Consider the following 14,952-nt stretch of genomic DNA (forward strand, 5'->3'; position numbering starts at 1 on the left):
TAAATATTTAATTAATTTTTAACTAATATGAAATTTATTCAGACTTTTGAATTAAAGCATGCTTTGTGACATTATTAATACATATAATTACCCTATATTTACATTAAGAATTCATATCTTAAAAGGTTTGAAAATTTTATTTTTTATATCCGATAATAAACATTAAATAATACAACATAAAATTATGCTTTTTTTTTTATTTTCTGAAATTTAAAATTGCTTCATTACGACAAGTTTTGCTAAATAAAGAAATATTTTTTCGTTGTATATAGTAAATTTTTGTAACTAATAGATTATAATTAGGTGTCTAAATATTATTTATGTACCGTTAAGGTATTATAAGATTAAGTGTAAACTTAATTGTAAGTTACACTTTTATTTCTATCTGATTTTTTCTAATTTAATCACAAAATTATTTTCTAGTCTAATTTTTACATAAACAACTTGAAATATTATAGAAAATTTACAAATGATATACCAAAGAAAGTTAGCAAATTTAAAACTCAAAAGCTTTTTCTTTTATCTTTCATGTTAAACTAAGATTAAAGTTTTTATAAATTTCACAAAATCGACTCTTCGCGCAGTCTTGTTTCCTGAAAAATGGGCTAAATAAATTAAAATATTAAATTTAAGACGTTTTGAAATGTAATGATGTAAATTTGCATATAATATTTGTTCTATTGTTAACTGAAAATTCATTTAATTCATTCATGTATATTTAATACTTTTGTTTTATTGCTGTTCTATTTTACGAGTTGCGACTCCAATTTATTTAGAATTATTTCTGCATTTAATAGTTTTAATAAACTAGGAAATAAGTTTATTTTATTAAAATTATCGTATTCTTTTATATTTTATAAATATTAATGTAAAGTACAAATAATTATTTTTCTAACTTAAAGATTTTTAATATATTTTCTTGATAAATCTTAAACAAATTTTTAAAAATACTAATTTTGAGAATTAATAATTATTCTTTTTACTTAAATATTATTCATTTAACATTTAAATACATTTAATAGTAAACATTTAAAAATAAATTCTTATTTTTTACAGTTTTCCAAAGAAACTCTGCTTACATTACTTTTAATTTTCTAAATTGCATAAATGGTATTTATTTCTGATAAACAATGAATTTTTACAAAATTTTAAATAAATAAGCTAATAATGATTTATTTTAAACTAAATTTTTCTAATAGTAAATTCTGTAATTAAAAAAAAAAATCAAAAATTGTGTATAAATAGATATAAACATTTCAAATATTAGATATGTCATAAAATTTCGATTTAGAAAATGGTAAAATCCAAGGTCGACATACGATAGTTTATGATATAACAGCTCAATTTTTTAAATATATAACACAGCATACAATACTTTAACAGGAGAAAAAAAACGAATTAAATATAAATTTTTTATTATAAGCTGATATTAAAATTCGTCATATAATCTAGAATATAACTTAAAATATTTTAATTTAATATTAAAGAAGTGATCTAATTTACTTCCAGACGACACAATTTATGTATTTTTTCTATGAGAATTTTCTTTTGTAAAGGATGAGAAACGAGAATAGAACTTGTCAAGACATCAATGGTCCCAGCATTTTTATTATTTTTTTTAAAATAATAAGTTGTTAAATCTTCTCGTAACTTCAATTCTACGTTATAAACAATTAAAAACATATAATATGAACTTTAAAACTAAATAAATTTTTACGTAATCTTGAAATTAATAAATTATATAAACTTATGGATAATTTCTGTTTTACAGTTTATATTTTCTTACATTTTGACATGACTATTACTTATCAATTCAACGTGGCTACATCAAGTTTCTTAGGATTTGCTAAACTGTTAGTTAAATGGAGAGGAAGTGTTTATAAATTAATTTACAAAGAATTATTAGTGTACGCTACTGCTTACGCTGCAATTAGTATAACTTACAGGAACTTCATGTCTGAATCCCAAAGAAGGTAGGTGAAGAAGTTAATCATTTACATTCTTATAGGTGCTGTAGTTGATATATAAATAAACATAATTACCTCCATTTTGATTTATTGAAGGGATTAACTTGTTTTTTTTAACGTTGTATCTCAAGATAATGTAAAAACACAATATTGCGTTTAATCTCCCTAGAGGTAGAGATAGAAATTAAACTAAATGTTTTATAAATTAATCATTACTTGTATTTAAAAATGATTAATATTTTTATTAATTTTAATTTAAAAACTAGTAAAAATTTTAAAAATTACATTAATTAGTCTTTTAATTGTTGTTTTTATTAATTAAGAACTATCTAAGCATTAAAAAGTTTTGTTTAACCAATCAAATTCAAGTAATTTGATGCAAATTACTTGAATTTGATTGATTAAACGAAAACAGTTTTGAAATATATATATATATTTTAAATTTATATAAATTTTTAGGGCGGTTTTGATTGAAATTAAAAATAGCATTTTAACTTTAACTTGTATTTACAGAACATTTGAGAAAGTAGCAATGTATTGCGACCAAACTGTGAGTCTCATTCCATTATCTTTTGTCTTGGGGTTTTACGTAACTTTTGTCGTCACAAGATGGTGGAATCAATTTACAACAATTCCGTGGCCTGATAGGTTACAAAATTTGTATTTATCATAGTTTCATTTGTATGCATGCATTAAATATAGGAAAAAAAAAACAAACATTCAAACATAGTTTTCATTTCCTCTAAACTTTGATTTTAATAAAATTTTAGTAATTTCTTAAATTTGTTCCAAGCTTAAATTTATTACAATAATAATTTTAATTTTAGAATTCTGCATACAATCGTGGTTTATATTAGTGGATCCGACGAAAGAGGAAGATTGTTGAGAAGAACTTTAATGAGATATGTCAATTTGAGTTTTGTGCTCGTCTTCCAAGCTATAAGCGGAGCGGTCAAGAAACGCTTTCCAACTGTCAAACATTTAGTTGAAGCTGGTAAATTTAATAACAACAATTTTCGGTTTTAAATATAATTAAAACTTAGAAATAGATTTGTTTTTAAAAAAGGAAATCAATATTTGAAATTTTTAAGTCATGTTTTTCTCACTAGATGGCGAGTGTTGTTTCTTTCTACTGTTATTATATTTACTGTTGATATTAACTACAGTTACAATTAAATACAGTGAAACCTTGATTTAATGGATTAATTCGGGCGAGGGGCATCTATTAAAACCGAAAGTTCGTTATATATAGAACATTTTATCGCTTATGTACAGTACATGTACTGTACTTACCATAGTACTAAACAAGTATACGATCTAAATCGAAATAATTAGCAAACTTTTTTGGAAAAATGCACAAGGTTGTATTAAATTAACTACATAAACAAATAGATGATGTTCTTAAGAGCGGTGATTTGTGGATTTGAAAACAAAACCTGTTAATTTGATTACCTATAAAAATTATTCTAAGATTAACAGGGTTTTAATTTTCACGTATGACATACGGAACGGAAATTTTGTCCATTAAATCGAAGTTTTACCGTAATTATATAATTAATATTTAAAATTATATAATAGTCAAATATTATATTTATATTTTAAATGTGTTCTAAGATATGATGTAGGCTTATATATTTTTTGTTAATCTTTATGACCTGAATAGGATTCATGACTACAGAGGAAAGAGAACTTTTTGAAAGTGTCCCCACGAAAGTGAATAAACATTGGGTACCAATTATCTGGTTTATAAATCTTTTAAGTTTAACTTGTAAAGAAGGACGAGTTCATGAAGGAGCACCACTCAAACATATTTTGGAGGTATTTTAAAAAATTTACTTATTTATATTTGGTTTTTTATTATCAGGGCTGTGGAGTCGGTAGATTTTTACACGACTCCGACCAGGGGCGGACTTGTTAACAAGGTAGGCCCAAAAATTCTGACCTCATCACGTGACTTCAGAATATAAACTTCAATAAATATAGCTCTAATAAAGATAGAACGTAGGAAGTTTTTTATTCCAAAGCTAAATCACTCCTCTAAGTAATGACATAGTCAATATATAAATATGTATTCGATAATTTTTACTTTTCTGGCTGTTATATATAACAGAGGAAAAGTGTAGCGATCGGTCAAAAAATGATCCCACCTCAAATTTTTGCATTTTTGGACTCAGAACATCTCGAAATGTCGAGATATGCACAAGATTCAGGTTTTTTTTCTGTATGTAAGAATGTTAGACTGTACGGAGGCACGTATTTAAATCGGAGTCGGATGGTTTAACACAGGAGTTATTAAGCTTCGAAATGGTTGAACTGAATCGGTTGGTATACATTCTAACATCCGTTTGCACTTCTCTACGTTTCAAGGCTTTTCGAGTTCAAAAGAGAAAAAATCTGGGAAAGTCATTCTTTTCCTTTGTTATAGGCCTATACTGTATAACTGCCGAGAAAGTAATAATGATGACGATTCTGATTATTTTTTAAAAATACAAAATAAAACAATTTTAAAAAACTAATTAAACATTAAAATTTGACATATCTACTGAATACATAAATTCACATTTATCGACTTGTTTGATGGTGGCAATGATATTTGGTAAACATGTATGAATAAAAATAGTAAATACATTCGTACACAAACAAATTAGTTTAATAAAAATGTTGTACATAATATACGAGTAAATTGGATAATATATATGTATACAGATACATTAAGTCAAGAATGAGAAAATAACATTTACACTCGTAAAGAAAAAGGTTGCTTATTTTGCCATGTTGATTAATTTATTATTTTTCATCTCTGTTATAAACTGAATTACTTCTTACAAAAAAAATCACTTTTATTAAATCAGCATTCACTGAAGCTCTTAAATCATATTTAATAATTTTAAGAGCGGAAAATAAACGCTCTACTGAAACTTGGTTGGTGGCAATGCTGTGACAATCAATGCTGTATCTCGGATAATGTCTGGATAGTGCAGTATCGTCGTTTTAACATACAAACTTGAAGAGTGGTTAATGTGATTTATTTTTTCCACTGCAGAGTAAAAATCATCTTCAAATTTTGTAAGATTTCCTTTTCTGTCTGTACTCATATTAGAACTGAAGCTTAATTTTGAGGGTAGAGACGAGTTTTATAAAAAATAAAAAAATAAAAACTAGCAGATGAGCCAGATGTTGCTCACAAAAAGTAACGATAACGAAGATTAAGATTATTAGATTATAGCTGATCTTACCCGTTTTCACTGGGTGCAAGAATTAGGTCCTCTCTCTTCCGAGACTAATTAGATAATTTTTAGATGGGTCTAAAAGTATGTTCGATTTTTCGCAAAAACGCAAAAAAAACCGTATCTAAAATAGTACAGTACAAACGGAGTTCTTCAGGTAATCCTTAACTATCTCTTTCTCCCCGCGAGAGGAATTTCGAAAAATCCTTTCTTTGTGTACATTCTAATGACGTATCCTAACTGTGTACCAAATTTCAACTTTCAACACCTAACCGTTCGAACTCTGAGCTTATTATTATTATTATTAACCCATCTCGATTATATTATAAGATTGTGAATGCTAATAACGAGTGAAATATTCAATAAAGTCCGACCACACTGGAGATATGACACATAATCCCTTCTATGTCTCTACCCTGTCGACCTGTAAATAAGAACCAAAATTTAATAGCATTAATGCCCTTTATACACATGCTACTGTGCCAAATTTTGTTTTTTAAACTTTACTCATTCTGAGATATTGTTTAATAGTTCAGAACAGAATAAAGAAATTAAACAAATTAGTCGCTAACATACGCGCGCACAAATTTTTTCCTTTATTTGACATTTTTTGGGTTCGAAAGATCTCCAAACGTATAGATTTGCAAAAAACTCGAAGGGTCAAATGTGACACGATTCAAATACTTTTTCGTTTTTTATATGCATAACAAGTTGGGAAAGTAAAAAGGAGTCAGAGACGGGGCGATTTTTGACGTCTCCGACTCCGACTCCACAGCCCTGTTTATTATATAAATGTTAATTTTTCTTTCAGGAAATTAATGAATTTCGATCGAAAACTAGTCTTTTGTGGTGTTATGATTGGGTAACAGTACCTTTAGTATATACACAGGTAATTCGTATTTCTAAAAGCCTAATTTTTATATTAAATATAAAAATAAAAATTTTATTTAATTTTTATTTAGGTTAATTTAATTATATGTTGTTTTATTTTATATTTTAGGTAGTTACGTTAACCACACATTTATTTTTTCTTACCTGTTTAATTGGACGACAATACTTAGATCCTGCTCAACGTTCTCCTGGACAAGATATTGATCTATATTTTCCATTCTTCACCTTTCTACAGTTTTTCTTTTTTATGGGATGGTTAAAAGTATTAAATTATTTTGTTATTAATTTATTAAAAATTACATTATTATTATTATGTTGGGTTAAGTTAGATATACTCGGTTAACACCGGTGGCTAAGTACTATGCCGGACCAAAGTCAAGGCATAGTAACCAAAACAGAAATTAAAGAAGTGTATCAGTGTGTGTGTCTGTATTCAGGAATTTTCTCACAATATGACATGTATTCAATATAGTGGCCTTCTGTAGAGTGATATATGTGTTTCTATTCAATTATAATGTGCCCAGGCTTTTGTGTAGTGTGTGTGGTATGACACCTGTAGAGGACAGAACAACAGGTACAATAAGCACCCTATCCATCCTCCACAGATGCCTTATTTCTTGGGCGAGTTCTGTGTACTTGCTAATTTTTTCAGTGCATGCGTTTTGTATATTGTGAGTGTTTGGAATGGATATGTCTATAACGTATGTGATTTTATTGTGTTTGTCAATGAGTGTGATGTCTGGTCTGTTGTGGTAAATTGTTTTATCTGTGATTATGGCTCTGTCGTAGTACATTTTGTGCGTGTTGTTTTCCAATACTGTCTGTGGAATGTATTTGTAGTATGGTTCGTGGATGTCTACTAATTTGTGTTTCTTTGCAAGCTCTTGGTGTATTATATTTGCTACTTGGTTATGTCTGTGTAAATAATCTGTCTGTGCCAAGAGCTTGCAACCAGAGGTGATGTGTTGTATAGTTTCTGGCATGATGTGACATTTTCTGCATGTGTCATTTGTGAGTGTTGCATCTTTGAGTATGTGTTTTCTGTAGTTTTTAGTATTTATGACCTGATCCTGTATGGCAATCATGAATCCTTCCGTCTCCCCAAAGAGGCATCCCCGAGCTAACCAGCTGTTTGACGCAGTTTTGTCAACAAAATCCTGGGCCAGATCGTAAGGATGCCTGCCATGGAGTGCCTTTCGAGCCCACGATTGCTTAATGGTGTCTATGCTTTTTATATGTTGTGTTGTGTCCATATGATGTGAGTGTAAGTTTAATGGTGTGTTATTCGAGTCTGCTAGAGTTACTGCTTTATGTAATTGTGATGTTTCTTGTTTTTTGTAGAAAAACTCTCGCAGTGACTGTATTTGTTTGTAGTGAAGGTTAACTATGTCAATCAGGCCACGTCCGCCATCTTTACGTGGAAGGGTTAATCTTTCTGTGGCGGATTTAGGATGATGTTGTTTATGCTTAGTAAGTGTTGTTCTTGTTTTCCTTTGGAGTTGCTCAAGATCAGTGTGAGTCCAATGTATAACTCCAAAAGAATATGTGAGTACTGGGATGACATATGTGTTTATTGCTTTAACTGTGTGTTTTGCATTTAATTGTGTTCTGAGAATAGCATTTAACCTACTTTGGTATTCTTTAATTAATCTTTGCTTTATTTGTGTATGTTCTGTTAGTTTGGCCTGTTGGAATCCTAAATACTTGTAGAACTCGCCCTCTTCCATGGATTCAATAACGTCTCCATTTCCAAGTGCAAAATCTTCTTTCTTCAGGATTCCTTTTTCTATGTGAACTGTTTTGCATTTATCTAGGCCAAATTCCATTTGTATGTCCTTGGTGTATGAATGTGTGATTTGTAGGAGTTGATGAAGTTGTTTTTGTGTGGATGCATAAAGTTTTATGTCATCCATGTACATGAGATGTGACAGTGTAAACTGTGTTGTTTTTTTGTGTCTGATATTGTAACCATATTGCGTGTTGTTTAACATGTTGGATAATGGGTTCAGGGCTAAGCAGAACCAGAGAGGACTCAAGGAATCTCCTTGAAAAATTCCTCGCCTAATAAAAATTTGGTTTGTTTGTATGGAAGTGTTATGGGCCCTGAGATGTAGTGTTGTTCTCCAATGCTGCATAGTGTTTTGAAAGAATGCAATGAGTGATGGATGTATTTTGTACATGTGTAGGATATGTAGCAGCCAACTGTGTGGAACACTGTCGAATGCTTTTCTGTAGTCTATATATGCCATGTGTATGTTTCTGTGTTGTCTGTGTGCTTGCCGTAGAATGACTGAATCTATGAGTAACTGTTCTTTGCATCCCCTGTGGTTTCTACGACAACCTTTTTGTTGTTCTGTTAGAATGTTGTGTTCTTCAACGTGTTTGTATATTTTGTTTGCAATACAGGATGTCAATAATTTGTAGAGTGTTGGAAGACATGTAATTGGTCTGTATTGTGTGGGGTCTGTGGTATTGTTGTTTTTAGGTTTCATGTAGGTGATGCCCTGAGTAAGAAAATTTGGCATGTCTTGTGGATTGATGATGATGTGTGTTAGATGTTTAGCTAGTTCCTGGTGCAGTGATGTAAACTTTTTGTACCAGAAATTGTGAATGTTGTCTACACCAGGTGTCTTCCAGTTGTGTGTTCTGTTAACAGTGTATTGGAAATCATGTATGTTTATTTCAACACAGGGCATAGTTGGTATGTTGTGCAAGTTTCTGTTCTCCTCCTCGATCCAGCCTGCATCAGCATTGTGCGTGACAGCACTGGACCAAAGAGAAGACCAATATGTTGTGAGTTCTTCTTCTGTTGGTGTGCCACTGTGCTGTGTATCAGTGTTTGCTTTGTTATTAATTTGTCTGTAAAAAAGTTTTTCATTGTTTGTAAATAATTTATTTTGTTGTTTTCGTAGTGTACATGTTTTGTATCGTTTGAGTCTATGTGCTTTGGCAGCAAGTTTTTGTTTTAGTGTATCAATGTATTCTGTAATGCGTGTGTTGTGATGTTCATGTTTTGTGTGTGTTTTTATTTTCTTGAAAATGTTTTTGAGCTGTTTTCTTAATTTGGGTGTTATGTTGTTTTTAGTGTATTGTGTTAGCCTGCCTAATTGCTGTCTAATGTCATTTATTTGTGTTTCTATTCTTCTCTGCCAGGCAAGCTTGTGATAGAACTGTGTTTTCTGTGTATTTGTCTATGATTGTACTTTCAGTCCATGTTGTGTCACTACTGTGACTGCCCCAGCATAAACTAATGTATGAATGTCTGAGAGTGTAGAAATTGAATGAATGTAGTGTGGTAGTAAGTGAGTGTTTACATAATTTAGTGTTTTTCCTACTTCCTTTGATGTGTTGATTTTTGGTATTCGTGGTCGTTCTGTGGGATCTGTACCTGTATATTTAGTGAGTGTTTCCTGAAATATAAGTGAGAGCGTATTAACTAAATCCAAGTCTATGTTATCAGTGATGGATGAGGAAGTGTCTGTAGTATCATTAGTGGTAATTGTTGTATGTGTGTTATTATCAATGCTTGTTGCTGGATTATCCTGACAGGTTACATGATCTTCATTAATGTTAGATGTTTCTGTCTGTTGATGTATTTGATCAGCAACCTGTTGTTTGATAAGTTCAAGTGTTGTTTGTGGAATAAGGTTGTTGTGTATAATTGTTCTTTTTTGATCAACAACCCTTTGTTCGGTGACAGTGAGATGAGGATACTGTTGTGTGAATCTATGGTGTAGTTGTTGTCTGTATGCTGTCATGTTTGTTTCGAGTTTTGTGATGGTGTAATAAGTACGGATGATAAACTCGTTCATTTCTACTGTCCATTTCATCCGTTGGCGTGGTTTTCCAGCCTTTGTGGTCTGTGGATGCATTGCCACAGAAACACCAAGGCTGGGTTGGTTCCTCACATCTGTTGAGGGCATTGCAGTAGCCATGCTTGGACCGGTGCTGCTTTCGCCACCGGTAACCAAGGGAGACTGTGACCTATTTTTCGAACGTGAGCCTCTGCCTAACCCACGAACGCGGACCTTGTTAACCCGGGCGACGTCCGAGCCGGTATCACACTTTGATCTAGTTATTACCATGATGAATATCTCCACAGAATGTGGGCGTGGTCACTCTTAGCTTCATTTCTCCCCATAGACCTTACTGGCATGGGTGTCCCTACCAGGAGCTTATGCTCCAGCCTGCATTGCCCTATGGATCAGTAAAATTACTGGGCTCTCCCACCACGACCAGGTGGTGACCACGGGAGAGTTATTATTATTATTATTATTATTATTATTATTATTATTCATATTAAGGACAAATGCAAGTATATATTTTTATAAATAGGTGGCAGAACAACTAATTAATCCCTTTGGTGAAGATGATGACGATTTCGAAACAAATTGGCTCATCGATCGCCATATTCAGGTTTAAAAATAAGTTTTTTGTAAAAGGAAAAATTGTTATATAAATCAGTTTTAAATTATAAGTAAATTATTTTATTCATTACTTTGGATAAGAAGAATTTTTGAACAGTAAAATACTAGTTTATTCGTTTATATATTTCATGCATTTTTCGTATAATGGTCGGATGATGAACACATGAACATCCGACAAAGCGTCATCCACTCTTTGCATTGTCTACGTGCCTATTTCTACATGAATTTTAATAAAGAAGAAATACAAAATTAGCTTTACTAACATGCATGAGTAAAAATTATTCTATGAACATTTGTTTAATAATTAAATAATTTTGTAAGTCTTGCTTAATCGTTTCCAACACGCTTCTTTAACTTGATAACCTTAGGTACTGTTAATAACCACCGAATTATATTATATCTTGCAAAGAAAAATAAATAAAATAGTTTTTCGGAATTCCTTCTTTGTAAAGATAATGTTATAGTATATTACTGTAAATATTGATATTATTTGTTTTCTATAGGCCTAATATTCTATATTCTTTGCATTCTTTGAATATTTATTATTATTTTTAGTGACTAAAAATAACGTACTGTATTTTTTAATTATTAATTCGTGACAAATTTTATAATGCACGATAGACAATTAGTACGAACTAGTATTTATAGTCAACTCGAAGAATTTTTAAATAAAACAGTCATTTAATATTTTAAATTATGCTTTAATTTGTCGTATTTACTACACAGTATATTATATTTTTATATTTGCATTTTATTTTTACTTTTTTTGAATTCATTTCCCTTTCTTTATAATACTTCAGTAATATTGTAAACTCTAATACAATGTTTCTCAACCGGGGACACATAATATTTCAAGGGAGCCTATAAAATATTAAAACTATATGAAAATGATTGAAATATTATGGCTAAATAAAATACAAAAGTAAATTTGATAAGAAAATTTTAAAACTAAAATGTTTTATTTTTTATCAGACAATACACAAATATTTGTTTTTTGTAAACGAAAATATATAAATATCGAATCTTGCACTTGTACGCGATGTATAGGCCCTATCATTTTCATTTTCCCCCGAAGAATATAAACCTATTGCACGTAGATGTATAAAGATGTATACCATAAAACTTCAATTTAGCATTCGCCTCTGAAATTGGTGTAAAATCTAGTGTAGAGATAAACTTAAGTATTTTAAAAAATAACAATTATATAGTAGGCCTAATACCGTAAATACCGTACGCACGTTTTGAATATGAAGATTGAAAGATACGTGATTTAACAATATAAGCTATAATTACGAATATTTTAATCAAAAATCTATTTTGCAATATTTAAAAAAGGTGGTGGCTTTTTAACATTATTTTTTTTTTTTTAATCTTTTCCCAAGTTACTATTATGGGGATCACAGCTCAAGACAGGCAAAAGATCAAAAAAGGTTGAGAAACAATGTTCTAATGTATGAAAAGAGTTTGAATGTTATCACTTTATCATACTATACTGAATGATGTTAAATTGGAATTTCTTAAAGATTTTAAGTAGAATAATTACATTTTACTTCATAACGTTGTAATTAATTTTAAATTAATATATTAAAAGGACTGAAAAGAAAAAAGAAAATGCCCGAATCCACATCCCTAACTAAAAGAGACTTCTTGTGTTGAGGGTGGCTTCTTAAATGAAAGAACTAATACTAAGCTTTATAAAGTATTTTATTTCTATTTTTAATTTTTAAACGGTTTTCTTATCTGAAATTTAAGTTACAGAGATTAACCCCTAAGTCACCACTTCCTCGATTATTCGATAGGCTAATTCTCTCACGTAGACAACCTCTCAATATTTATGTAGTCTAGTTAAGTTAAATAATAAAAATACAATTGTTTTTATAACTTTTTATTCTAGGTATCATATTTAGCTGTAGATGAACTTTATGCTAAATTACCCCGAATCGAAAAAGATATATATTGGGATCATCAAGAACCTGAATTACCCTACACAGAAGCAGCACTTGTTCATAAAATACCAACTTACAGAGGCTCTACAATGCATATGGTGTATGCTTATGAATGCCTATTTTAAACCTGTTTATATAAATTTTAAAGAATACATGCTTGATTAGATGTTACTTTTACAGAATACCGCGGGAAGAACAAATAATGGTTTTCGGAGACGAACATAAACATTTTTCGAGTTCAACTAGTTTAACTTCTGCTTTAGCAAGATGCTGCATTTGTAATATATGGAGCAGATCATCTGGAAGAGAGTAAGTGTTTTTCTTTTGTTTTATAATTGATTGTTCAAGCATTAAATCCTTACGCTTGTCTTTGTATAAGAACGCCTGATGAAAGAGATCTAACTCGTGGTTTAAATCCAAATAAATTGATTGCGCATCGGAATATAAAAGAAATCAAACATTCAGCGAAAACCCTAGGGTCAAACACATCTTTGTTTGAAGAAACATATTTAAGGATCTTAAACAGGTAATAGATGAGAAATATTTTTTTAATGTCACATGTTAACATTAATAAATTTATAGAGGTGTTGGGAAGGACTCTAGTTTTAACAAGTACTCAATGGACACAATTTATAATATATCTGGAACTGATGCAGCAACAATAGCTGCACCTGCAGGCGTACTTTTAACTCGAAGACAGATGCCGTGTCAAGATACAAGACCACCTCTTGCGAGGTTCGCATTTATTTTTATTTTATTTCACGAAAGACAATGATTTGAATAGACAAAATTTTTACATGAAAATGAAAATATTTATTAATACAATTTTTTTTATAGATTGCCAGAAGTTTCTCAAGAAAGTTTACCAAGCGATATCGACAGTATATCATTTACAGTATATTCATCGACTAATTCTCCATCCATTTTAAATACTCAAATAAATAACAAAGTACACGTTTACTGCGATTCAGATTCAGATTAAAAATTGCAAACAGATGAATTATATGTATTTTAAGTATTAAAATTATTTAAAATATTACAAAATTGTTTTTATAATTTGAATTATATATTAATAAGTTTAAATTCTTATCTGATAAATTAGTTTCTCACCAGTGCAGTTTGAAAATATGTAATTTTATAGATTTCTGGTTTAAACTATTAAAACTCTACACGATAAAGATTTAAAGTTCATATGATAATTTACGATATAACAATATATATTTTTCATTTTAAATTAATTAATTAATAAGAAAAAAGAATAAATATTTTCAAAAACATAAAAATAAATAAAAATTTGATGCATAAGCGACATCATGGAAGACCAAAGAACGAAACAGAATTCTCCCCTTTTACTAACAAAGAGGATCCCGAAATCATACGACAAGGAACCACTCAGAAAGTACAGAAGATACCACTCAGGCGATCCAAAGGAGAAACAGTTGAAAATCTCCTTCCATCTGCTTCATTCTCAGTAACAGATGCCACTTTCTCAGACAAGGATCGGTAAATTAAACCATTCGACCGGCCAAAAGCTATCACGTGATCCGATGACTTTTCAATTCATAGCACAGATTGTTTCAAAAACAAGAAAAAAAGGAAAATGCGAATGTTTTTTGGATGGGTTATCCTCTAGAATATATATATATACACGTTTCTAACATATAGAAATGAAATTATATTTAAATTACAGAAAATATTCGTTATCATTTAGTGTTAGGTTAAGTTATAAATATTAAATTTAATAATGTTTATCTATTATAAATTAGCTCATTAATTATAAACAGAAATAAAACATTTTATTAAATTAAAACAAAACTACATTTTAGCATTCTATTAGCATTTTTCTAAAGTAGAGCTTCTCAATAAAATGCGTGTATAAACTAGTGTATAATTTATTATATAACTCTTTGGCATTAAATGCAGGTCTATATTTAAAATAAATAAAATTACAAGAATTATTAAAATATTAAAAAGTAGTTTTTTTTCCTGGTCGCGTCTTAACTGACGATTTCCGAGGCAAAAAGCATCACCTGCTCGAGACATTTAGAGTGCTCATTTTCAATCGAAAGTAGTCCTATGACCGTGATGAGGTTGGAAAAACCGGAAGTTAAAACATGAAAGGAAGATACCATTCCCGTCTACTTCCGGTTAGAAGTAAAGTAAAGTATGATATGTCACTGTCAGATGCTTGGTTTGTTGCTTGATTTTAAGGACCAAGAGGAGAGTTGTGGAGAAAGTGGACTAGGAACTTTTATCGTTCTAGAAGTATACGCTTCTTCCACATAGCTTTACTAATCTTCTGATAAAACTTGATTATCCAAAATATCTTAAGAATTATCAATGTTTTATTTTAAATTTTAATTTATTTTTTTTTTTAAAATTCTGAGGAATATCACCATTTAAAATTTAAAATAAGTAATGATTCAGATGAGTAAAATAGCTATTAATAAATAAAAATAATGATGTTAAAATGAAATAAACTACGATTATTTTA

General features: G+C 29.8%; 1 protein-coding gene across 1 annotated transcript; it reads left to right on the forward strand.

Moving 5' to 3' along the window:
• The first annotated feature begins 1,794 nt into the window (after positions 1-1,794).
• Positions 1,795-13,440, forward strand: LOC136971485 (bestrophin-4-like). The gene is made up of 12 exons (XM_067265944.1): positions 1,795-1,973; positions 2,481-2,615; positions 2,795-2,961; positions 3,631-3,785; positions 6,006-6,083; positions 6,195-6,347; positions 10,421-10,501; positions 12,407-12,558; positions 12,639-12,767; positions 12,838-12,984; positions 13,041-13,193; positions 13,296-13,440. Exons 1-12 carry the CDS (start codon positions 1,795-1,797, stop codon positions 13,438-13,440), a joined length of 1,674 nt encoding a protein of 557 aa, XP_067122045.1.
• The last annotated feature ends 1,512 nt before the right edge of the window (positions 13,441-14,952 follow it).

The sequence above is a fragment of the Centruroides vittatus genome, unplaced genomic scaffold, assembly GCF_030686945.1.
Source record: "Centruroides vittatus isolate TY-2023 unplaced genomic scaffold, ASM3068694v2 contig_2568, whole genome shotgun sequence".
Lineage (NCBI taxonomy): Eukaryota > Metazoa > Arthropoda > Arachnida > Scorpiones > Buthidae > Centruroides > Centruroides vittatus.